Raw genomic sequence first — 25578 nt, 5'->3', positions numbered from 1 at the left:
CAGTATCTCAATAAACGTAGGATGAGAATGACTAGCAAAACATTTTCTGAAATGGATTTTAGCAGAGGACAATCTGTCTGAGCCAAAAAGACAATCAGTTTCAGTTCAGAAAGAGCTGCTTAATGAGCACAGGGCTGCCAGGTGTAAGTGAAATGAGGGGCAGCTGCTCTGCTCCCTGCTTGTTTGGCATAGCTGGGGGGTTGTGTTTGCTCCCTCTGGCTTGGTGCTGAGAGACCAACAGGAGCTGCTCTGCTTTTAGAACACACCAGGGAGAAAGGCTTTTTGAAAAACTTTAATAAAAAATTCCAGGCTAAGACTGAAAGGAGAGAGAGATTGCAAACAGAAGAGCTGAGAAAAGAGCAAAATCAACTCTTGTGGCAGCTGGAGGGACTTCTGGGCTCTTAGTGCCACTTGGTGAAGTGCTGGAGTAGATGATGATCATTCTAAGCCTTCTCTTGGCAGTTTGGAAACTTGGAAGCAGTTCTGTTAAAGGTCAGTTAAAGTTTTGATGGAGTTCAAAATATTTGGGGAAGAAAGGTTAGCTGAGTTGTTCTTCAGCCCACTTTGGTGATTTTTGTGAATTCTGGAAATCTTCTACAGAATCAGCCCAGTAAAGTAATAAATAGTTCTGGTTTTAAATCTGAGGCTTTCTTGTGCACTCCTCCTCCATTTCCCTGCTGAACTGATGCTGTTTGCTGGTGTTTCAGTTATGCTGTTGTGCATTTTGAACATTTACCAAGCTGTGATTCTCGCCCTCCAGACTGATGATGAAGAAGAGTCTTTCATTTTGGAGGATCCCTTTCTCTTGAACCTTGATAACACAGACACACACTCCTATGACACCTCTTCTGTGGCCAGCTCTGACAGTGGGGACAGGACACACCTGAAAAGGTACTGCAGCCTCATGCCCTGGGAGGTCAAACCATTTGTGAAGGGCTTCTGCTTACATCTGTTGGAAACAAATCCTCCTTCTTTCACAAGAGACTGTTATTCCTCCAGGATCATGTAGGCAAAGATGGGATTTGTAGTTGCACTGAGGGCTGACCTGTTTGAGCAATAATGGCATTTTATGGGAGATGGATTAGTTAAATGTCTTCAAATTTTAATGAAATCCTGAAAGAACTGAATCATGATGAATCTAAAGAAAGTGTTTCAAAGGGATGTCTGACCTAGTCTGCAGGCAGCTGGTGGGTATTTGTGAAAGGCAACTGCTGTCCCTTCTGTGAGTGAACTGCTAATATTGGCATCTAATATGTGATAATTAACTCTGATACTGCTGACATGTGTTGTTAATTACACAAACGATGGCCTGAGCCCTCCCATGGCTGCCCTGTGTGCCATGGGCAGTTGCACTGGATAGAAACACTCTGAAGTCTGATGGTTTATGTTGCTGTAGGGTGGTGTCCCTTCTTTTTTCAAGTAAGATTATTTGTACTGAGAGAAATGTTACCTGGAGTTGCTTAAACTTCTTCCAGTAGAGAGTATGATGCAGAAAAACCTGGAGGTGTTCTGTCACCTTTGGGGTGCTTTGGGGTTAGGGGTCCTTAGCCATAGTAACCAGCTACTAACAACATGTTTGATGAACCTCTGTGGGAGCTGCTTGGTTGTGCACCTCTGAAGAGAGAAGAACCCCATGTTTCCCTGGTAGTTTTGGGAATTTGGCTCTCTGGTGGTGTGAGCGTTGCAACAAAATTGCAGCTTTGCTGGGGAATTTCCCTATCCTGCCTGCTAGAGTTTACCAGAGCTGTTTTGAAATAACTGATCCTGCACTAGTTAGTTTTTAAAGACATTTTCTCCATAAACAGAAGCACTTAGGCTTTCATATCAGGTGAGCTGTGTATTTATTGAAGGCTGTTCTTTACCATACACCCAGTTTTCCTATGGGTCTGTATTCTGCTAATGAGCCTTTTCCAGTTGTGCATTTTTCCATAGTTACTCACCTTTATAGGCTTAAACTTTCTCACTGAAAGAGCTGAAGTGCTGCTTTCAGGATGTATTAGTGAATTCTAAGGCTTACAGATATGTGCTTGAAAATGACCATTTGTTTGGGGAAGTCAGGTTTTTTGCTCCAGGAGATGAGTTAAAACCAAACTGTGTGCAGGCACAGCAGGGCAGAGCAGGCTTTGCTGATTATCTCATGTCTTACCTCATTCTGTGGCCCTCAGAAGAAGAATGGAAATTGCATGAGTTACCAGGTGCATGCAGAATTTACCTGCTGGCTTGGCTGTGGGTTAGGCAAAGTTCCAAGTTTTTATTCTGCTCTAATGCTTTTTGGGTTGTTCCTTAATTCTTTAGGAAGAAAAAACTCCCAGATTCTCTCTCACTCCATGGATCAGTGATCCGGCTCTCACTCCTGAAAGGGATTTCTGCCCAAATTGTGTCTGCAGCAGTAAGTGTCATCTTCTGTGCACCTCCACTAAGAAAAATTTGAAACTCTTTTGGGGTGTGTGTGAGATCTCCTGTCTGGCCCTACTATTATTTCTGTTTAACACCATGTTAGGGGCATCCACTACTCACCTGTAGTCTCTAGGCAGCAGTGAATCGGGGCTTTGCTGACTTGCTGCAGCAGTGATGTGCTGGGTCACTTTTAGCACTGATTTGTGTTGCTAGATGTCATGAAACTTGGTGGGAAATGTTCATATGATATGAAAGTGTGCTTGAAGGTGCTGGAACTGGGTTTGCTCAATGCCTCCAACAGGCACATGGCTCTTTGAGAGGAGCACAGTAACTTTCACATGGAATTACAAGATGTTCTGCTTCCTCTCTATTCCTGGGTGTTTCTAGCCACTGGTTCCCTCTGTTTGCCCTGGTGGGGCCATTAAAATGCAGCTGGTGTTGATTTTTTGTGTGTTGTAGCTCTTATTATTGGACATGCATGATCTGGGAGTTGTGTCTCTCACTCATGGGTTCTCCTGTTTCCCCAGGACAAAGTGGATGCTGGCTTGCCCACTGCAATTGTAAGTACTCTCACAATTTTCAAGGATTGTATATTTAGCTTTTATGCTAATTTGTTAAAGCAGTATTTAAGACAGCTGATAAATGCATCTTCCTTGACTTTTCAAGTAGGAGGAGTGGGAGGAGCAGCCTGAAAGCTCCCTGGGGGCAGAGTCCAGCCTTCCTTCACTGCCCCTCTGCTGAGTGAGCCCCACACCCTCCCTTTTTTATACCTTCACCAGGGCTTCTTAGCTGAGCACCTGACCTGTCTCCATCTGTTGAGCACACTGAATTTCCCTAATTGTTTCTTTTTTTTGCCATTTATTGCTTTGACTCCTAGCAATTTTTTATAGAAACTTAAACTGAAGTGCTCCAAGTGATGGGTTCAAAATCTCTGTCTCACTGTCTGAAGTATTAACTAAAAGACTGTCTGAAGGATACTCCTGCTTAGCAATTTGCATCAAAATTCTTGAAGTCAAGCATGCTAATCATAGCTAAATATGTCAGAAGTGAAACAGCCTGTAGTAGAATGAGAAGAGAAGCATTTTAATGAGGTGAAATGCAGTCAATATTTATTATGCCCTTGTGAAGTGAGTTTTAATGTTTTACAAAGGAACTAAAGGTGTGTTCAGTCCCTTTGACTGTAGTAACAGCAGCCCATAAAATATATTTTTGGTTAAAAAGAAAAGGAAAAAGTTGTCACTTCTAAGGCAAAAGACTGCGGAGTAAAGCTAGAACATGCTGTAACTAATATGTATATAGAATAAAAGCCTGTACTTACACATCCAGACATTAAGGCATTTGAATTTTTTTCATCTGACTTAGACTTGTTAGGAAATAGAACAAGATGAATACATCTACAGCATTATGTGATTTCTAGTAAGTTTTATTTCACTGAGTGCAGGTTGGAAAGTGCAGTAGGATCTTTGGGATCTTTGAGGATATGTTTAATAGGATTTGTTTAATTCCCCATGGAAAGAAGTTGGAGTCTCTGGCTTCAGGAGACCAGCACTGGCCAGGGTTTTAGAAGAGTTCAGATGTGGAAGTGGCAGCAATTTAGGATAAAATCCCAAGTATTTATACTCAGCAACTACACCAGAAGAATCAGACTGACTTTAGGGAGATAAAATTTTGCTGTGGGTACCACTCTGAGCATTTGAATTTCAAACAGCAGAGGAAAAAGCAGCCCTCTCTGATCTTTAGATAGTCTGTGTGATGGCTGTTCAGGTGTAATACCTATCTGTCTTCATGCAGGGATTGTGCTTGTCACTTATAAATTGATAAAGTTATAACCTTTGAAATTTTCTCCTTTTGGCAAACTTTGCTTGATAAGTAGTGGATTTGTGAAAGACGTTTCTTCTGCTTTCAATCTCCCTGTATGATTCTTTCAGGCAGCATCAAATCTGATAGCAGTGGGGACTTCCCATGGTTTAGCACTGATATTTGGTAAGTTAAAAATAAAGTTTGGAGTTTTTTTGTATTTTAATGATCTTAAAAAAAATGCAAACACAAGCTAAAACCAGCCAGCCTGATTTATAACTGTAGGCTGGGTTTCTTCTAGGATGTTGTTTGTGCTAAATGTGTTTTTCTTTCAGTAAAGAAAGGAAGCAGAAGTAGTATTTGTCATCTCATTCATGTTTCTTATGCATTGTTGGTACTTTGAGAAATTTACCCACATGGGAATTGTCTAAAGAGCCTTTTCTATGTCATTATCAGTAATAACCTTCTGCCCTGTGTCTGAATAGGTGCCAGCTTTGGGGGAGTTGTGTTCCCTGGGAAGTGGGGCCTCTGGCCCTGGCTGCCTGCAGACCTGTGCCCTGGGTGTTTCCTTCCCTGCCCTTCCCCTGCACCAGGCAGGCCCCTCTGGTCCCTTCATTCTGTCATTCTGTTCTTCCCCTTACCACCCAACTCTCTTTCAAGGTTTTTTGAGTTTGTGCCTCTGTTTGCCCAGCTGGGCCAGAACAGCTCTGGATCTGTTCCCAGTCACATTCAGGTTTTGTGCTCTTTGTCTGTGCAGCGCCCAATTCTTATCCAGCTTAGAAATTTCAGTGTATTTATTGATGCCAGTTGAAATTCTTGGAGACCAAAGTTACAGGGTACTCCAGAGAGATGGGAAAGATTGTGACGGTGCAAGACTCACCTTCCTGGGTATTTAGGCATTAAACTGTTTGATGCCATTTGCTTAGTCCAGTATTGAAACAATTCTGCTCCCTGAAGGTGGATTGAAGAGATCCCTTCCAGAGGTGATGGGTAAAGGGCATTGGACCTGCACTGAAGGGAGTTCTAATAAAGATTTTCATCCCGAGGGTGTTGAAGCATGAGATAAGACTTGAGGCAGATTTCAAAATTCAGCAAGGCCCTGACTGCCTGGTCTCTTTGACCTTGCTTGGAGCAGCAAGGCTGGGCCAGAGACCTCCATGCACAGCTCCCTTACAGCTGAAGTCACTCTGCGAGTCTGTGCTGTAATTTAAAAGTGAGGAATGGAAGTACAGTGCCCAGTTTTGTTTCAGGATGCTTCCTGGACACTTATTCTCTGCTGAATTCCTTCAGTTCTGTAACTGAAACTTGGGCATTGATCCCAGTGCTCTCAGATCTATCTAAAGAGAGAGAAAACCTGGCAGGATAGGGCTCTGGAAGGCTTTGCTGTGTGCAAAGAGGGAATTGGAGATCTGGCCTAGGTTTATTCTGAAATTTAAACCAAGACTGAATTTCTGTAGACCAGTCAATATCTCTACTTTTTTTTACTAGATGTGTGAATTAGGGTCAGACTTACTCCCTGAAGGTTTCTAAGGTGTGTGCAGGGTTTATACTGTACAATGGGAATATAACATCTTTTTTGCATGCAAAATTGTAGATCCATTTTCTGGTTGAACAAATTTCTCTGATTGTCACTAACACATTTTTAAACTTTACTTTTTCTTTCATATATTTGATTTCAGCTAATTTGTCTCTTCTCCCAAGTCCACCTGTACTCATGGTTCGTCTGCTCTGTTGTTGTTATAGAAGACTTGGGAGACTTTCATTCTGCTTTTTGAATGCTTCTCTTGACTCCTGAAACATTATCACAGGGCAGTTCTCAGGCTGCACATGTAATATTGAAAAGCAGTTTCCTTCTGGGTTAGTGTTGGATTAGATGCCAAGTCTGACATCCTGGAAGTGTTGCAGCAGAGAGGGTAGGAAGGGATGTCTGCAGGCCTGGAGACAAAATAGTTTTACCAGTTATGTTACAGTGAACTTGCAGTTTTATTTCCTCTCACATTTCTATTTTTTGGTCTTCAGTGCAATGAAGTTCAAATATATAAACTCACTTTTTAAACTGCCTGGTTTTAGAACACTAACCATCACAGCATCATTTCTTGAATAAATCAGAAGGGGGAACATTACCCAAAGGAAACACTCAGCAAAATCTGAAGTTTGTGTCTTTGGAGATTGTCACATATGTGCTGTTCATTGCTTCACTCCTTCCTCTTACATTGATTTCTGGCTTTTTTCTCCTCTTTTGGCCCTTTCTGTGTGGACTGAAAGGCAAAGGTACAGTACCACTGCTGTGTGCATGTCCCTGCATGCCCAGGTTGCATGTTGTCTGTGCCAGGATTTCAGGGGCAGCTCAGAGTGCAGGAGCCTCTCAGTGGATGATGCTGCTGGGAGTTGCTCAGTGGGTGCATGTGCACTGCACACTCCCAGATTGTCCAGGCAGGGACAGTAGAGGAGCAGGTAAATAGGATTTTTGTGATGTCCTAGGGCAGCAGGTCCATAGATGTTTGTAAAGGTGTTGTTTCAGGGCAGTACAAGGCTCTTCCATGAGATCAGCACCCACCCAGAGCATTTCATGGCACTGTGCCTAATAAAATTAGTAGTGTGTCAGTAATTCTGCAGAAAACCAAGCAAGCCTTTCAAACTCAGGAAAATCAGGGCATAAGGAGAAGATCTTGATGAAAACCTGGTGATCTGAGTAGCGTCAGCTTCTGCAGTGTTATGCTCTTTTCCTTGGTTTGGAAAATGACTTCTTTCACATCCACAAACTTGTCTTTTTTCTGTATGTGCAGAATTGTATTTAAACTCCATCTCATTTTGACTGAGAGCAACACAGTTACTGGTGGAAAATTTTCAGAAGAAGAATTGCCTTATGTAAATTGAAAACTTAAACCAATTTTTTGACAGTTGATAGCCACCTTTGTTACAAGCATTTGGCAAAAGCTTTTTATATTTAATCCTTAATGTGCCTTACTTGCAAGCTGAAAATGCATGTCTGGAAAATCATCAGATCAGCTTTTATAACCTTTTGCTTTTGTCTATTTTTATTACTTTGCCAGACTATTAGTAGAAGCTCATTGATTTTCTGATCTTGATTTGCCTTGGAAGCAATTTCATCCATATTATAGTTGAGTTTTTTTTAAAAAAAAATTTGTCTAATGGTTCTTATTATGTGTCATCCTTTGACTGTCTGGAAACAAGAACAAGTACTGGATTGGTCATACAAGTCACTTAATTTTGGGATACAATAGAGGCCTTGTTTGTTTTGAATTGACATTGCAGGTGAGGGAAAAAGAAAATGGCTTTTGAAAGTTCCTGTGGAGATACATATAAAGATATAAAACCTTTTCAGAGAAAGCTGTGGAGGATTCTCCTTTTTCATGCCTGAGAGGAAATGGGTTATTGATTGAGTCACTGACAGGCTTAGGCTGAAGTGGAAAGTAGTTCAGGAATGAAGTCATTCACCTTTAATATTAGGAGCTGCATTATTCCCCTATTTTCAAGCAAATTGTTATGGTTAGCAGGTTGTATTTTTGTAAATGAACTACATTTCCAGGGAACAGGTGTTATTTCTTTGGATCTTGACACCATTTGGATAATATCTCTCTGTGAAACTTGTTTTCCAGTTGTAGCTCTGTTTTCTCTGAATTTCCATGGAAATCTTTCATGATTCATCTTCTTTTTTCTTGATCTGTTCTGATCCATGCTGTGAACACCCTTGTCACAGTGATACTAAGGTGTGTCCTGGTAGCATGGCCAAAAATGTTTTCTCCTCACTCTGAGCAGTGCTTTAGAGTGATCCAGGAGTTGAGCTGTTCTTGCTGGTGTTTATTTCTGAACTCCACTCCTGCCTCTTCATACAGATGGGATTTGAAAGGTGACTCCCACTCTCAGCTGTCTGAACAGACTGAGAAATGCCTTACTTTGGGCAAGTAATGTAGGATACATCCATGCTCTGTTTCACATTCCCAGCAGTGCTGCAGCTTGGAGAACCATGTCCCATGCCCTGGGCACATCTTCCAGGGTGTTTCTGGTGCTCAGCTCTGTTTCCTGGATCCAGTCCTTTCCCTTCCTTGCTCGAGGTGAATCCTGCCCAGTGTTATTGTGGTGCTTCTGATGTAGTTCATATCCCTGTAGTCTTCATTCCAATAGTTCTCACAGAGCATCTTTTCTCACTCCCTTGCTCAAAAGCAGAGACAGGTGGAAAAAGCAGCTCCAGGACATTTTTCTTAGCTTTTAAAAGCAGTGCACCAAAGACAGGCACAGGGTTCTCATCCAAACTCATGAGGAGCAGCATCTTGTAAAGCACTTGTGAATCTCTCATGGTTTGGGAGCCTCCAAGAACTTGGCACAGACGGAGGTGCCTGTGGTTTGTGGTGTGCAGGAGTGGACAGGCCATGGCCCTGCAGCAGTGCAGTCCCTGTGGAGGCTCTGCAAGCAGTGGCGCCTCCTTTGCAGCAGCCTGTGGCTCAGGGAGGGGGTTCCTTTATAGACTAAGAGCTGTGTGCACCAGGACTCATTGGATGTTTTAACTGTGCAGCTTGGAGACAAAAGTGCCTTTTCCTTCCAGCCTTTGGCCTTCAGCAACAAAACCAAGGAGTAAAATTTCATAATAAGAATAAAATTGACATAAAATTGCACTTACCAAAAGCCTCTGTTGGGGTTTTGTAGTTGATGTTCAAAGGCAGAAATACAAGGCTCAGAAGGTAGAATTAATTTTGTCATCTTCCTTGCTAGAACTTAACCACTGTTGTAGAATAGTGAAAGGAAAGCTAGATTCTGATTTGATTTTTCTAGTAGTTTCTTTTTCAGTATGTAATACCTCTGCATTTCCATATTTCCTGTCCCTGATTTGTACTTCTAAAAATAATTTTTGTATTTCCCTGCAAGACAATGTCCCACTCTTTTTGTTCTAACATGAGCTCTCATCTTGTAAACTCCTTTTTAAAAGAACTTAACTGTCTGTGAGTTGTTAATGTACCCCAGGTGAATTGTATGTGTGAATTATTTCATGAGGTTCATTTTAACCATTGCTCCTCCTTTACTTTTTGCCAATTGTTCTGCTCCAGATCAGAACCAGGCTCTCCGGCTGTGTCTGGGCAGCACCGCGGTTGGGGCCCAATACGGGGCCATCTCTGCTCTCAGCATCAACAATGACTGCTCCAGGCTGCTCTGTGGCTTTGCAAAAGGACAGGTAATTCCCAAAGGATGAGCTGCTGCAGTGCTCTGTCCTGAGAGCTTACCTGGAGGTGCCAGCAGCTCCAAGCCAAGCCCCTCAGTGTGTAGCTGTGTGTTGGCTGGTTCAGTGCTCAGATGCTGCACATACAGTGTGATGTGCCCAGAGCTTTTTGGGACAGCCAATTCCTGCTGAATCAGGTTTCTGTGGAGGAAGTGAGTAATGCAGAATATAGCAAAGGGCTCCTTTAATTGTTACATAATTCCTGTTAAACTAAAATGTGCAGTGGCTCACTGGGACGAGCAGTTTAGTCATTCTAGGTCACTCTCTGAGGTCTGTACATGGTAATTAAAGCTGTTTTTCACTGTGGTGATGACTTGAAATTCTTGAAACTCATATGCAACCCCAAAATGAATTTTTGCTAATACCTTACTTGTGTGACATAAATAGCATAGCTTCTGAAGGGAAAAGGGATTGAGCCCGTTGTGGTTTTATGCCCTTTCTCAGAACCAAAGGAGAGAAAGCAATTCCTGAACAAAAGTAACAAGACTAAACCAAAATAGGAAGACATCACCTTGGTAACATTTAGAGAAGTACAAAGAAGGCTGCTTTTTCTTTTTGCATTCATTTCCCTTTGCTTTCACCTTCATAGTAGATAAAACACACCCCTGTGCCTATGGTAGGACTGAATGACAGCTTGCTGCAGGCCATGTGGAAATACTTAATCAGTGCAGGACAGCAGCCAGTTTTAAATGATGCTCAGATAAAACATTTGGGAACAACAGCTATGAAACATATGGTCTAGAAGCATTGATAGATGATTTATAGGATCACATAAAGTACTGTTTCCCTTAAAAAAGTTTTATTCAGATTGCAATCTCAGCTCTTTGGGCAGTTATGCACTATGCAGTTTGGGACTTCCTGCTTCTTAGCTGAGACATTGCTTGAATTAATATTAAGTACAAGCCAAGGTCTGTTCTCCTACCTGCCTTGTCATGCTGAGCAAGCTCAGGAGGAGAGGAGGAACAAGGTTCATGGTAGCCATGGAGATGCTTGAGTTTTGCTCAGGTGTCAGCGGAGATGTTTCACCTGTTCACTGGTTCTGAGACAGAGAAATGCATTTGACTTGTTGGGTGGTAACAAAGTTATCTTACACTCTTTAATGTTCTTACCAGGCAGATAGCTGTGAGCTGAGGGAGGTTGGGCAGGTGGGGAGAGCTGGCCAAAAGGAGATGGTTCAGAGTTGAGATAACACATGGTGTCAGCTCTAAGCAGACAAGTGAAATGCTTGGAGAAGCAGGACAGGAAGAGATTTCAGGTCCCTTTTCTTTGATACGAAACCCCTACTAACCCAGGGTGATAATGTCAGTGTAGGAATTTGTTACTGTACTGTAATGCACAAGGTGATGGAGAGAACCCCTTGAGAGTGAATATGTACTGAGCACAGTGTGCTTGCAGATCACCATGTGGGATCTGGCCAGTGGGAAGCTGCTGCGGTCAATAACAGATGCCCACCCTCCAGGAACAGCCATTTTGCACATCAAGGTAATAAACACTCAGTTACTACTTTTATCCCAGTTTTGTTCAGTCAGATGTGGTGACTTTCCTTGTGCAGTACTTTTAGATTTAACATGAGAGCAGCTGCCTATGGCAGTGGTATCCAGAGATGAGAAAAATGAGCAGAAATTCTGTTCTGAAAGGAAACTGTGTATACTGACGTAATAGTTTTGGCTGTGAGTTGTACTGTAGCAAACAACAGTTGTTGTCTGTTATAACTCCTCTCTCCAATGACAAAATGTATGAAGAATTAGTTGTACAGAAATGTGAGAACACATTTCTGTAAAACGTGCAATGTTTTGACCTGAATACGTGACTTGCCAACTTTCAACTTAAAAGAATCTGAACTCAGTAAGTAGCTTTTGTAAGCAGTTTTTCATATAGCTTGTTGGGACTGTTTTGGGTTGAAAGAGAAATAATCTATTGCTTCTTGTTCAGCACAGTGTTATTGTCATACACAGAAATCATATCTGAGTTTGTGCCTGGCTTTGTTTCTCGTAGCCTCAGATGTTTGTGGGCTTACAGATTCTGGATATAAACATCTCCAGAAGTGTCCCCAGTGGAGACTGTGATCCTCTGAATTACTTGGTATCTTCAGAAGTTTTGGATGTTTCTGATTTGGGTCTGTGTGTAACTGCAGCCCATCCACCAGCTCTGGCCCCAACTCATGGGCTTGAGGCTGAGAGCCCTTCTAGAGCCAGCTCAGGCTTTGGTGTGCTGCACTTCTGAGCTGCAGCATAAAGGAGTGGGGCTTTGGTACCAGAATCTGGCAACAGGGCTTGCTGGGGATATGAAGGTGAAGCTCAAACCTTGCTTTTTTTTTGCACATAATAAAAAAACCCCAGTGATTGTCTGAACTTGGTATGTTTAAGGTGTCTTTCTGTAGATGCACTGCTTGTACTCTGTGTGTTGTTAGTACTGCCATAGCATGTGTTTTTATATCTGTTTATTGTAGTTTATTTCTTAGGGCCATTTTAATCTCGTTTTCTGCTCAGTTTACAGATGATCCGACACTCGCAATTTGCAATGACAGCGGAGGCTCCGTGTTTGAACTGTCATTTAAGTAAGACAATAACTCTCTCCAAAGAAAGTACAAGAAACCAATTCTGGGTCATGGTTTCTAAAACCTAGGGAGAAAAAAGCCTATTGAAACCAATAAATTTACTGCCTGACTGTTGAAGGTGTAATTTAGGGCTGCAGTGTAATTTCTCAGCTGAAGCAAGATGCTGTGTGGCAGTGCAATAGCCAGAGAATAGCCTTAGTTGTTAAGGTGTCACTGTATTGTCCAGCATTTGACACTTTTTGTGGGCTCTTGGTGGCTGTCACGAAAGTGCTGCCTCTTGTTCTATCTTGGCTCATAAGTGAGAGCTGTCCTGCAGTAGCTGCTCCTTTTACTCTTGGCCTCTTCAAGAGGAGGAAGGACTAGGAGGAATGATTGACAGTTAATCTGATAAATTCCAGGCATTTCCCAAATCTTATTCTCAGATAAGATCTTGAATTCTTATCTGTATCTGAGCAGCTGTATGGGATTGCCTCCAGTTTCATGTCAGAAGTGGTCTCTGGAGCTCTGCAAGGGACTTTTTAGAAGGAGTGTTTATGAAGGATCACTCCTGAGATTGTTGGTCTGCCACCGAGCTGATCTGTGCTCTTTGCAGGAGGGTTATGGGAGTGAGGACGTGCGAGTCTCGGTGTCTCTTCAGTGGCTCCAAGGGGGAAGTTTGCTGTATTGAGCCATTACATGCCAAGGTTGATTTGAGAGATCATCCTATCACCCAATATTCACTGCTGGCCATGGCCTCCCTCACCAAGGTAACTTGCTGCTTGTGGGAGGCTTGATGTGAGAGATCACAAAGGAGAAGCTCTCTGCTGCATACTCAGATATTTTATTTTTCTTTTTTCTTTCCTTGAAGATCCTGGTTATTGGCCTGAAGCCATCTCTGAAAGTGTGGATGACCTTTCCCTACGGCCGTGTGAGTAATAAAGCCAACAGGTGCTTTTTGTGTTATGTACAAACATTTTCTTGGAGGAAAGGATTGAGATCAGGAGCAGGTGTTTGGTACCACTGCCTTCCACAGCACTGTGAAATAGCATTCATAATCTTTGGGTCTAATGTGTGGAGGTTGTTGCAGAGAGGAGGTGAAAAAGCTGCTTCCAGCTGTACCTCTGTGAAGATGCTGATTTTCTCAAATAAGCAGGAGGGAGTCCCTCAGCTTCTTCTCTTTCCTGCTGCAGTGTGTATGCATCCACAGATGAAATGTTACCTGATTATGGCTACAATCACCTTGGACTGGGGCCACTGGTTTCTATTAGAACCATAAAACAGGCCCCTTAATTACAGGGACAGGAACCAAGAGGAATTTGAGCATTAAACAGTTAAACTGTTCTAAACTCTTGAATATTCACTTTCACTGGTGAATGACCTAGTTCCTCTTGTAAAAGCAGCTGGGGGCAGATGTGGGATGGGTTATGTTAAGAAAATGGAGACAAGGGGGATTATCAAGTTGCAGCTTGTTGTAGTCCATGAATCCATGTGGGATTGGATCTACCCTGAGTAGCTCAGACACCAGTGGAGTTCTGTCTGGGTGTCCACTTTGCCAAGGGCTCTCAAGTGTGTGACTGGACCAAAGAGCACAAACTGCTGCCAGGAGTTTGCTTTGCAGCCCTGTGTGTACCAAACACGGGCAGAAGTGAGAAGCAGCTGATGAGCCACATGTCCTGGAGCTGAGGTGTGCCTTAACCAGTGGCTGTGCTTTGTGTGTGACAGATGGACCCTTCAAGTGTCCCCCTGCTGGCGTGGCACTTTGTGGCCGTGCAGAACTCGGTGAACCCCATGCTTGCCTTCTGTCGAGGAGATGTCGTGTACTTCCTTCTGGTGAGCCTGGGCTGTTCTCTGCTGCTTTCAGGTGGTCACAGTCAGGGATTGAGCCTCTATCTCAGAGACAGTGTGATAGCTGAGCATGCTGGAACAACTGCAGCTTCCCACTGGCTTGGGAAAGCCAGCCTGGTGGTCACTGCTCTTCAGCTGCAGTGGTGCCTTTGCCTGGAGGCATGGGATTTACCTGTTCCAGAAGTACTGACTTGCAGTGTGCTTCTACTGGAGATATAATTGTGTGGATTGTTTTCTGGGAGGCCATGTGAATTTGAGACACCATCTTAGTTTTTGCTTTAAAACATGAGTCTGGAAAAAAAACTGTGTAGAACACTAAGAAAAGATCTTTCAGTCCTGTTGATGTGTAACTTGAGGGCATGGTCCTCATGCTGTTTAGATCTGCAGCAGTTACACATGCAGATATGATTGATTGGAGACAATTTCATGCTGCTTTCAGTATGAGAGCAATACCTAGGCTTCTGAAAATCTGGCATTTTGGCTTTGGAGTGCCAAGTTTGTTTTCCAGCTCTGTTATCATGTTGGACCTTAAGCTTTGTTTAGCACCCAGATGTGTTGTCTGGATTGAATGCTCTTTCTCCTCTCTCATCTCTCTTGGTAAAACTGGGGAGAAAGAAGAGGATGCATGTTTAAACTTTGCTTGCTGAGATGTTTGTATAGGGGGAGCTCAAGATTCCTGGAGTCAGTGTGGTGCCCTGTGGGAAGTGAGAGCCTGAGCTGAAGGAAGTCTTTGAGTCTAAGTCAGCCTTGTTTGATTTCTCTTTTAGGTCAAGAGGGATGATAGTGGTGCAATACATGTCACAAAGCAGAGGCAGCTTCATCTGCACTATGATCTCATCAACTTTACTGTAAGTCTCAGTGCTGCAGAATGGTTAAAATTTTTTTACACTAGTTTTCTTGTAAATGTATCTCAGTAGCCCTTAGGTCTGTGCTCTTGGCTGTGTTTTTCTGGTGATAACTAACTGAAAATGTCCTTACACTTGGGACTGTGGAAAACCAGCACAGTGTGATAACCACCTGTGAACAGTGGTGTAGTTGTCTTGGCTTTGACACCTCTGCATAGAAAGTGTGCTGGAGCATAAACTGTGTGCCAAGGGGACAAGGGCTCTGGTGGATTGCCATCTGTCCACAGCTGTTTTCTATGAGGATTCCATGTAATTTCTGTGCAGAAGGACCCTCATTATCTCTGCCTTTGAAATTATGCATGTATGCAGTTGTGAAGTGGCCATGTGTGGTGGTGTTCACGGGATGAAGGAAGAGACGAGGATCTGACTCCATGTTTCAGAAGGCTGATTTATTATTTTATGATATATATTATATTAAAACTCTACTAAAAGAATAGAAGAAAGGATTTCATCAGAAGGCTTGCAAGGAAAGGAAGAAATGGAATGATAATAAAATCTTGTCACTGACCAGAGAGTCCAAGCCAGCTGGACTGTGATTGGCCATTAATTAAAAACAACCACATGAGACCAATCACAGATGCACCTGTTGCATTCCACAGCAGCAGATAATTATTGTTTACATTTTGTTTCTGAGACCTCTTGGCTTCTCAGGAGAAAAAAATCCAAACGAAGGGATTTTTCATAAAACGTGTCCATGACAGCCATGTATAGTAAGTAAGCTACTGGCTGTCCCAGAATTCCCAGTGGGGGTGCTCAGGGATTTGGCCAGAGCCTGTTTCCTTGGCTCTAAAGGAGAATGCATTGCTGAGATGTGGAATTTGGTGCTTTTGCAGTGGATCAACTCCCGGACAGCGGTGCTGCTGGACAGTGTGGAGAAGCTGCACGTCATAGACCGTCAGACCCAGGAGGAGCTGGAGACCATCGAGATCTCAGAGGTTCAGCTGGTCTACAACAGCAGCCACTTCAAGTCTCTGGCCACCGGGGGCAATGTCAGCGAGGCCTTGGTAGGCACTGCTGGCCTCCTTGTGTTTGCAGCTGTGTTTGATGTAGAGCCCAAGAGGAAGCCTGGAGGGAAAAAGCCTTTTGGGAGCATCTCAGAAGTCAGGCATGGTGGTGATGTGGGCAGCTAACAGACAGCTCATGTTTCCTTTGGTGCATTGAAGGTTGTAGGAGCTGCTCCTCCTTTACCAGGTTTTGGAATACTCTGTCCAGGACAAAAGCTGATGTGCTTTATTCTTTAAGAGGATTTTCTACTTAATACACCTCAGACTGGAGCACTGGTTACTGGCAGTCAAACTGCTGTTGTAGCAAGTCTCACTTGAACAGTTGTCTTCCCATCTGTGTGCCCTACACATTTGCTCTTGAGGAAGGTATGTGAAGAAGCAGATGGCAAGGAAAGGGCCCCCATTACCTTCTTGGCACCTGAGGGTAGAATCAGAGCCCTACTTCATCATTTTTGGGTAGCTAGAGCTCAGCAGCACTTGAAGCTGAGTTCACAAGCAGGAGGGAGTGACAGCAGAGCTCTTTGACTTGCTACTGCCCAGAAATTTTTGGTGTTCTTTCTCCACCCTTATTTTGATTTCTGCATTGCAAAGAATCTTGGAAGTCTGTTTATGTTGTTTGGGAAATCTTAAAAAACCCCAAAATGCAGTTTCACTTGCATGTGTCTTTTCTCCCTGTAGGCACTGGTTGGAGAGAAAGCTTGTTACCAGTCCATCAGCAGCTGTGGTGGTCAGGTCTTTTACCTTGGAACAAAGGTAAGTGGGGAGAAGTTTTCAGTAAAAATACAGAGCATTCACTGTTGATGGTAGCTCTTCTAGAAAAGGGCAATTTGTCTTCTGTGGAGATGTGTTTTGGGAAAAGGTTCTTTGTGCACTTATGTTGGAGGGTGAAGGAAATGTGCAGTAATTTGTTTTTAGCCAGGGTATGGGCTGAGTGAGACATTGTCATAGTTTCACAATATCCTGATTCATTCTGCTCCAGGGTAAACTTAGCCTTACTTTACTGAGATGGCCTCTGCCCTCAGCTGCTCTGTCTCTGTTATAAATGTGCTAGGGAATAAGCAGAAGAAAATAAGACAGCAACTAAAACTGGGCTCCAATTTGTACTGCTTGAGGGATGCTTTTTTTAGTCATCTGTACTGGTGGGTCTGTGGAGTACTACAGGCTGCATGAGCAACTGCCAGTAAATAACTTTCAATTTCTTTTTTTCTTTCCCAGTCTGTCCATGTCATGACATTGAGAAGCTGGAGAGAGGTATGTGGAGAGGGACACTCTACAGCTTAGGCTTGAATTGCTTAAATCTAGCTCAAAGGAGGGAGGGAGCATTTGTGAGGCATTTTCTGGGCACTGTGTTCAGGATTCCTGATTGCTGCACAGAGCCAGTGCTGTGGATACACTGATTTTCATGGGGACACTGGGACTCCTGCTTGCCTGAATTCCCAGGGAGACCCTGTTCTCCCAAACAAGGCATCTCATGCTGTGTGTCAGCTTCTGTTAGTATAGTGCTTGACTTACCTGAGTGTGTGATGAAGCCTTCCACAAGCTGTGTGCAAGCTTGTGTCTGCCACACAAACATCCAGGAGTGAAAGAGAGCCTGCTTCACTGGAGTTTGTCTCTAGCTACTGCAGGAGCTGCATCATAAAATCCATCAAAGACTACCTAGAAATCCATAGGATTTTAGGTCTTTGTTGGTTGAAGATTTTTTTTTGGACATCATTTCCCTGACAGCTGAAACTCTATCAATGCCCACACTAAAGTTCTTAGTGATCTATTTAGATCTGTCCTTTGTTGTACTTTTCTCTTGGCTCAAACAGCTGTTTTCCTTTCTGCATCACCACTTTGCAGTATGTTTATTCAGTGTGTGCATGTTTTCTCCCAGGCTTTGTTTTGCAAGGCTAAGCAAAACTCTTTCAGCTCTCTCTTGAGATTACTTTCCATTCCTTTCTTTATTTGTAGTCCCTGTTTGCTGTGTGTCCTGTGTGCTCAGTTTCTTGGGCATGGGCAAACAGTTTGCCACATATTGCTCTGGGTAAGGTCTTACAAGTTCAATGTACAGTGTCACCCCTTCTTCACCGTCTATGCTAGATGTGTCATTTCTCATGCATCCTTGGATCTCGTTTTTCTCTTCCTTTGGCTATGTGATGTCAGTGACTTGGGCACTCTGGAGATTCACTGGTGCCCTGTAGCCAAACTGATTTCTGCTGGAAGTTGCTTATATTGTTGAGTAGCATCATTCTTCTGTTTCCAGCTTCAGGGGCATCTCTCTCGTGTCTTTCTGTTCTTCTGTCTCACCTCACGCGCTCCCAATTGGTCATCAGCAAACTTCAGTAGTAGATTCAGCTTATGCCTATATGTAGAAGGCTTCAGTGAATCAAGAATCAGCTTCTACACTGATTCCCAAGGAGATTTGGTAGCCATTTCTTTGCAGTCTCATATTTCTCCTTTAGGCAGTGACCTTCACAATTTTTCCTCTTGCTTAGGTTGCTTTAGGGCTGTCGTCCTCATCTGTGATTACAAACTCCTTCACATGACATTGTATCAGGAACCTTTTATAGGATATGAACAGTTGAGCTCTGTTGAGATTTTAGTTACCATGGCTGCTTCTCTCTGCTAGTTTTGTCTCCTGCCATTCACCACTGAATTTGGTTTAGTGAGCTGTAATGAAGAGTCTTGTTCTCATCCATGATTTTGGGTACAGATTTTCCTGGAATTCCAAAGTCAAACACAATTTGTGCTCTGAGACAGTCCCTTTCTAAATTACTCTATGGTTTCTGCTGTGTTGCAGTTGTGCCTCTATCATAGGGGACTTAACTGAGAGTTTGAATTGAGTGTGCGGTGATTAGGGTGAAGCTGAGAGTGAGTTCTTGCTGCAGGACAGAATGCTGGGCTGAGACCTGGAATTTTTCTTCTCTCAAACAGTTCTTTGACACTGACCTATCATACCAAGGCCAGTGATGCTTGACCTTAGGTGTTAATGGTTCCTTAAAGCAGACAGTACTTGTGATCATCTTAAGTCCTTGCTGACTGTGAGCTCAGGAGAAAATAGGGGGTAGGATGAGTATCTGCTTTGCTAAAAGCATGGCAGAGTTGTTCACTCCAGGCTGTTGTGCTCCAAGTGATTAGGCAAAGATGGGGAATAGAAAATTTTTATCCTTTGTTTATCAGACAGTCAGTAATGCTGGGGGTCTTCATTCATCAAGCACCTGACTTAAAATGTCCCCTCAGAGGGACGTGATGTGTGGGGCCTGACATTTCCTAGTCCAGCAGAAAATGTCCATTTGAGAGAATCTCTTTGAGATCCTGTCCTTTACTGCAGTGTGGTGAGAGCTTCTGAGGTGTTGTGTTGCCTTGCTGTCAGGAACCATGACCCACTACTGGGAAATGCCAGTCTTAAAGGGAGGGAATCATCTTTTCTGTAGCTCTGAGGTCCAGTATTCCTTGTTGTTTTAGAGAGTTGACCACCTTCTGAAACAAGAACGTCTCACAGATGCCCTGGCTCTTGCTTGGTCCTTCTATGAAGGTAAAGCAAAGGCTGTTGTAGGTAAGTTTGGACTTGTTTGCTTCTAACTGAAACCTCTGGGGGTGGTTTTAAATATCTGCACATCCAGGAATCACTTTTTTAGGGGAAGAAAACAGATTTTAATTGAATTAAGAAGAGAAAATAGGATGTGTTGCTTTGAGTTTGGCAGAAGCAACCTTTATATGGAATAGTTTGATTTTTTTATTTTTTAAGCTATAGTCCCTTTACCAACTCGAATGAAAGTCAGGCTTGATCTGTGTGTGACTCCATGCTTTTCTCACTTTGCCATGAAGGAGGTAGATCCAGATGTTGAATATCCAACCTGCTAAAATATTCCTGAAGGTCATGCATGACATGTAGGTATCTTCCAGTGTGATTCTCTGTCAGCTCTGCCAAGCAGGTGCTTTGATCCAGGTCTCTCCCCTGACTGTACAAGGAACTGAAAGAATCATGCTGGCTTCTGGCACCACATTTCCTACAAAGGAGGTTGCTTGAGAAATGTGTTAATTGTGCCAGATACTGCCACTTGTGTGGTCAGATTTGTACTGGACACATTGATTTTCCAGCAAATAACTTCTGATGGCTTTGACAGTGGGCTGCAAGTTCCCAGGACAGGATCCTGCTGTGAAATTGCTGGTATATGAAGATGTGTTTTGTTTTAGTGCATGGATATAGCACAATAAAGCAGATTGCAATGCTTTGAATAATGAGGAACTGTCTTTTTGATTTGGCATTTATATTTTCCCCTTTTAGTGCACTTTATTCAGCTTATTTGCATCAAGACCTCCTCCAGCAATTACCCTTATGTGCAGTCTTTGACAGCTCTCCATTAATTGTTCTCTCAGTTTTAAACAGCACTCAGAACTGTTCTTGCCATTCCTGTGCTGGAACAGTCTTTAAGTGAGGAGAACAAACCTTTTAGAAGAAGAGGGGGCTAAAAGTAGAACACAAAACTGTGTATTTACATATCCTGACCTCTACATCTCCTGGGTAGTTGTGTTAGCATGTGAACTGTGGAGTTTTTTTTATTTCTGCTGGTAGTTTAGAAGAGAAAAGCTTTGGTTTTCACCTCATTCCCTCATTCTTTGTAGGCTTGACTGGGGACACGAGCAAGAGGAAAGCAGTCATTGCTGACAGAGTGAGTCCCTGAGCTCTTCCCAGCTGGATTTTCATGTGTGCTGTGATACTGTGTTCCTGAAAGGAACAGTTTCTGTCCTCCCTGAGTTAATCCAACTAACTCTAGAACATGTACATGTTCCTCTCTTGCTGAAATTGGGAGCAGAATTTTAGACAAAACTTGGAAATACCATTTGGGTAGAGGTGGGGATAAAATCTGCAGCATTAGCAATCCAAAAGGAGACATTATCATCCAGGCCTGGAGATCTCTGGTCCCCTCACAGTGAAGAGAAACCTTTTGTGTAGGTAACTCTGGAGTTCCCTGACCTTTGTTTGGCACATGTCCATCAGTATGTGACTTGCTGATGCAGAGGATGGAAGCTGCTCTGTGTTTATGTGGACATGGAATAACTCTTCAACTGATCCAGTTCAGCTTTTACAGGAACTTGCTTCTGGGAGGGGTGTGTTTAAAGTACACACTTACTGCAATAATTATTTGGCTGTGCTGTGTTCTTGTTATTACATTTGCAGATATCTATGTTTTGCTGTGTAATATACTTTAACTTAAGCTTTGGGTAAAGTCATGGCCTAGATGAGCCTTGTGCTTCAGGATGTATTCACCAGCCTGAGAACTGGCTCTTGGGCTGGCTGCCCAGCTCTGTGCTCAGTTAAAGTTGGTGTGGGCCTTCAGTTACCCCTCTGGGCACTTGTGTGCCATTGTCACACCACCATCTCTTGGCAGCCTCTTCTTCCTGCCCACAGCACTTCATACCCAAAATGGGACAGCAGAGCTTACAGTGCTGCCAAGCCCCAAGCCAGTCTGAAATGTGCTACCAAGCAATCCTATCTTCAGTAGAGGATTTGAATGACTTTTCTTATTTGTTGTAATTCAGATGGTAGAAATCCTTCTCCATTACACCGATCGGACTCTGAAGAAATGTCCTGACCAAGGGAAAATCCAGGTTATGGAGCAGCACTTTCAGGTATGGTGGTTCAGAGGACTCTTGTAGAAATCCTTTGGCTTTTTTAATTAACTTTGTTTTGCTACAAACATTACTTGTGTATTTTTGAAAAAACCTTGCTGTGATCCAGCTCAGCTCTCACCTGTTGTATGCCCTCACAAAATCAGACTTGGGTATTGTGGGTGGCAGAGCAGAACCCGTGTGCTCTCTGTGCTCTGCAGGAGTGTCAGCAGAGCTTTTTTTCCATATGCATCAGCATATGGAAAACCTGTAACTGTGCCAGCCACCAGCTGAGTCAGATACCTCATTGTTTCTGCTCTGTGTTGGCCAGGCTGCCTTTCATGCTTTGCAGGATGTGCTGCTTGGCAGGATTTTTGCCAGTCAGTCCCTACAACTTTGTTGTGTTTGCTCCCCAGGATGTGGTGCCTGTCATTGTGGATTACTGTCTCCTGCTGCAGCGCATGTAAGTCTGGCCTTGCTGGCCTGTCCCCAGGGCACACCCCAGGTAGCCCCCAGTGCTGTGTCCTGTGACACCACGTGGTGTAGAGGAATTGTACCACATCATTCCATGGCCCATGTCACATCACAGTTCAGAGGAGTGCCTAAAAACCAGTACTGAAGTTAGGAACCCACTGCTCACCCAAAACCATCTCTTAAATTTGCATTGATGTGTTGGGGAAGAAAAGTTGCTTTGAACCAAGAACCTGCCTTGTGAGATTTTTCTGTCATTCTCATTGCTTCCCTTCTAGCAGCACTTTTTTTTGCTGCAACATCCATAGCTGATTTATGCCCCAGTACAGGAGCTGAAGAGGGCATTCAGTTCCTGAGCCTGGGAAATACAGAGAAAATGGAGTTTAATTTGGAGCCCTAGGAAAGTAGATAAGCAAGGAGATTTTAATAAAATTATTTGATAACTAAATTCCTTCCTCCTAGGGATCTATTATTTAACCAGATATATGACAAGATGAGTGAGAACTCTGTAGCCAAAGGCATCTTTCTGGAGTGCTTGGAGCCATATATCTTGAGTGATAAGCTGATGGGAATCACAGCTCAAGTGATGAAAGACTTGCTGCTTCACTTCCAAGACAAGAACAGGTTGGAAAACTTGGAAGCCTGCATTGTGCATATGGATATCACCAGTTTAGACATCCAGCAGGTGAGTGGTTGTGTTGCATATTGAGCTCCTCTGAATAAATCAGCAGTTACAACATCTTGTGCTTCTAAGTGTAGCATGGTATGTGGGGTTTCCCTGTGTCCCTGGGATCAAATTCAGGGAGCTGGGAATTGTACACTGTGGCTGTGTTTTGTTCCCCCACTTTTTGTCCCTGGCATAGGTTAATGCATCAGCAGCTGAACATGTTGGAAAATCCTTCAGGGTTATCCCCAGTCACTCTTTCCCATTCTGAGTACCTTACCTGGCATCAAGGGCTGCAGGAGCTCAGAAGACTGGAGTTGTGTTTGTCAGCTTGGGTACTTGATTCTGCACAGCAGTTAGTGGAGCAGGGAGGGGTTCTTGCTCAGCAGTCCTGTTTCTGATGCCATGGCTTTCCATTTCAAGGGTGAAGTGATTGGAAACATGATGTTATGATTCACTAACCCAGCCAGACTGCTGCAAGCAAGGTTTTTGAAGAACTAGATTTTTAAATTTATTCTTTAACCTCATATGAATGTTACAATCTAGACAGTGAGATTCCATGCTTGCTAAGTTGAAAACTCCTTTGGGGAGTTTGGGGTTTTCAGAGAGAGTGGTTCTGAAAGTGGAAATTCTCATTCTGTACTCTTGGATGATGGAAGTGCCAGGACAGGGCCTGGGGAGTGGGAAGGCTGTGAGCTGGGAGCAGCTGTGTAGCTGCTCTGTGCTTTGGTGCCTTGCAGGTGGTTCTGCTGTGCTGGGAGAACCGTCTGTACGATGCCATGATCTACGTCTACAACAGCGGCATGAACGATTTCATCAGCCCCATGGAGGTAGGAGAGCTGCTCCTGCACCCACTGGGATGTTCTGCACACATTCTTCCTGAGAAATAGCATTTCAAACCCAAAGCCTTATTTTATTCTCTGTATTCTGCCTTCTTGCTCATTTCCATTTCAAGGGGGGAATCATGTGTGATATGTGCACTTTATTTCACTGGATGCAGTATGGGAGAGAAGTGATTTGTAATTACTGTGCTTTAGAACACCAAATTCCCTGCTGAGGCAGAAATCCTCTGCAGAATTAGGGCAGGAAATACAGTTATGTTAATAAAATAAAAAGGAAAAGCAGCAGAAGATAATAACATGATTATTTAAGGAGTCTGCATGTGCACAATTCATACAAAAGGCCAGAAACAGCCCTTGCTTGAGACAGGCCTTGTTCTGAGCACTTGGAAGCTTCAGCAGGAAGCACAGGACTCACTGCAAGGCTCTCTGAAGGCCCTGTTGGTTCTGCTGGTTATTCTGGGGATGTGCCAATGGCTCTATAACCGCCATGTGTTTCACCATGGAAGCACTGCTGGTGTTTTCTCAGTAGTGCTGAAATAGAGAGCTGGGACCATTAGAATGGGAAAATCTTCACCTGCCTAAGTTTTAGCAGCTGTAATATAATTTGCTTTTTCTAAGGAAGGAGGTTCTTTAGGTGGTCATAATTTTAAAAAGGACTATGAAAACAGAGCAGTAGCTCTATGAGTGTAAATAACTTTGCTTTCTGGAGGCAGGTGTTTAGACAAATCCTCATTCTACATGCCCAAACTAGGCTGTAGTGACCCTGCTGAGTGGTGGAAGTGTTTGTTCCAGGATATACAGGAACAGGATGTGGAGCTGGTGGGTTATGCTCTGACTGACCTCTGGGACTGCTGGACATTGCTTTGCTTTAGTGGCCTGTGCTTAGGGTTAGAGATAATGGAATGAAAGCTGTTTTTTCATAACATCAGCTGTAAAAAGCATCTTTTGCAGTGTCTTGAAGTCCTCTGTGCCTGTTAATTAGAAGACATGGTGATAAAGAGTTTCTGTGGGAAGACACCCCACTGATCTCTGTTTTGAAACCACACAGGTTCTTTGCTTTGAGCTTTTCCAGCTGCTTGAGCACTGCCTTTTTTCTTGTTACAGAAGCTGTTCAAAGTCATTGCTCCTCCACTGAATGCTGGAAAGTCTCTCACAGGTACAGAATGCTTTCCCTTTTAAGGTTTCCACTTTTGATACTTGGTGTTTTGAATATCCCAAGTCTCTTCCAACAAAGAGGTGCAAAAGGGAATGCATACCCAATATAAGGGGCTTGGAGAACAGAAGAGTGTTCTAGTACTGTTTGTAAAGCTGCTCTACTTTGTGTGATAAACTCTGTTTTTGTGGGAGAAGAACTGCATCTCTGCCTCTTGTCTTGGTGAAGAGAGGGTGACGAATAATTTTTGTTTTGTAGATGAGCAGGTGGTGATGGGCAACAAACTGCTTGTGTATATAAGGTAAGGTCCTTCAGAAAGTGTGAGGTGTTGTCTAGTGGTGGCACCAGATTTTAAACTTGCTGTAGTTGCAGAACCTTATTGGGAGCTTCAGGTTCTGAGAGATTGTGTAAAATAGCAGTGGGTACCCACTACAGCTCACTTAAATTTAAAATCCCTTCCTGTTGCATGTGGTGTGCATGAGTAGGAGGGATCAAGTTGGAGGCTTAAAGCCCAAGTTATTGCTGATGCAGGTTTTTAATTTCACTGTTTGGTTTTGTTGTGAGACACAGAGCTCCTTGACCAAGGGCTCAGTAGCCTCATGTTTTGTAGCAGGCCATGTTCTGCCCTGCCTTTTGGGATAGCTCAGCTGTTCCTTGCTGGGTTCCCTGTCATTTGCTGGAGCTTGCACAGGAGGGATTCATTAGTGAATCCCTTTTCTGGAGTCTGTGCAAGATTGTGAAGTTACCTTCTGCATTACTCCAGCTGCCTAAAATTGAAAATTTTGGGGGAGATACTGAGCTTTCCCATTATTTTCCTGCTGTGGAATGACTGCAAATTCATGCAGTGCATTGGCTCAGTGTGTATTAACAGCAAGGCTGCCTGGGATGCTTCTTGCTTTCGTGATTTACAAAATAAATTAGTTTGCCTTGTGTTAAGGGTATCCTTAACATTTTTGAAAATTGAGTAAAAAAATGAACACTTCTCAATGTCTTTAATGTCAGCTGTATTAAAATGCCTTTCCCCTCCTTTTCTGTAGCTGCTGCTTGGCAGGCCGTGCATACCCATTGGGTGATATTCCTGAGGATCTGGTACCTCTGGTGAAAAATCAGGTGAGAAACCTCTTGGAAGGCAACTT

At 43.4% G+C, this 25578-nt stretch overlaps 1 protein-coding gene across 1 annotated transcript in view; it reads left to right on the top strand.

The window, feature by feature from the left end:
- Positions 1–25578, top strand: part of VPS8 (VPS8 subunit of CORVET complex) — a 64606-nt gene that overhangs the window by 1493 nt on the left and 37535 nt on the right. The window contains exons 3-25 of the mRNA XM_054282664.1: positions 761–891; positions 2296–2389; positions 2925–2957; positions 4326–4380; positions 9258–9382; positions 10823–10909; positions 11917–11984; positions 12577–12730; positions 12832–12891; positions 13686–13793; positions 14576–14656; positions 15547–15717; positions 16396–16470; positions 16933–16968; positions 19165–19255; positions 20326–20372; positions 21244–21333; positions 21729–21775; positions 22246–22468; positions 23188–23277; positions 24394–24445; positions 24701–24743; positions 25480–25552. Coding sequence (XP_054138639.1) covers positions 761–891; positions 2296–2389; positions 2925–2957; positions 4326–4380; positions 9258–9382; positions 10823–10909; positions 11917–11984; positions 12577–12730; positions 12832–12891; positions 13686–13793; positions 14576–14656; positions 15547–15717; positions 16396–16470; positions 16933–16968; positions 19165–19255; positions 20326–20372; positions 21244–21333; positions 21729–21775; positions 22246–22468; positions 23188–23277; positions 24394–24445; positions 24701–24743; positions 25480–25552 — 2034 coding nt within the window. The remainder of the gene's footprint in view (positions 1–760; positions 892–2295; positions 2390–2924; positions 2958–4325; positions 4381–9257; positions 9383–10822; positions 10910–11916; positions 11985–12576; positions 12731–12831; positions 12892–13685; positions 13794–14575; positions 14657–15546; positions 15718–16395; positions 16471–16932; positions 16969–19164; positions 19256–20325; positions 20373–21243; positions 21334–21728; positions 21776–22245; positions 22469–23187; positions 23278–24393; positions 24446–24700; positions 24744–25479; positions 25553–25578) is intronic.

This window comes from Melozone crissalis, unplaced genomic scaffold, assembly GCF_028551555.1.
Source record: "Melozone crissalis strain CALT ecotype California unplaced genomic scaffold, PUWL_Pcris_2 ptg000034l_1, whole genome shotgun sequence".
Lineage (NCBI taxonomy): Eukaryota > Metazoa > Chordata > Aves > Passeriformes > Passerellidae > Melozone > Melozone crissalis.
Note: the sequence above shows the minus strand (reverse complement) of the source record. Positions and strands in the feature narration are given on the sequence as shown.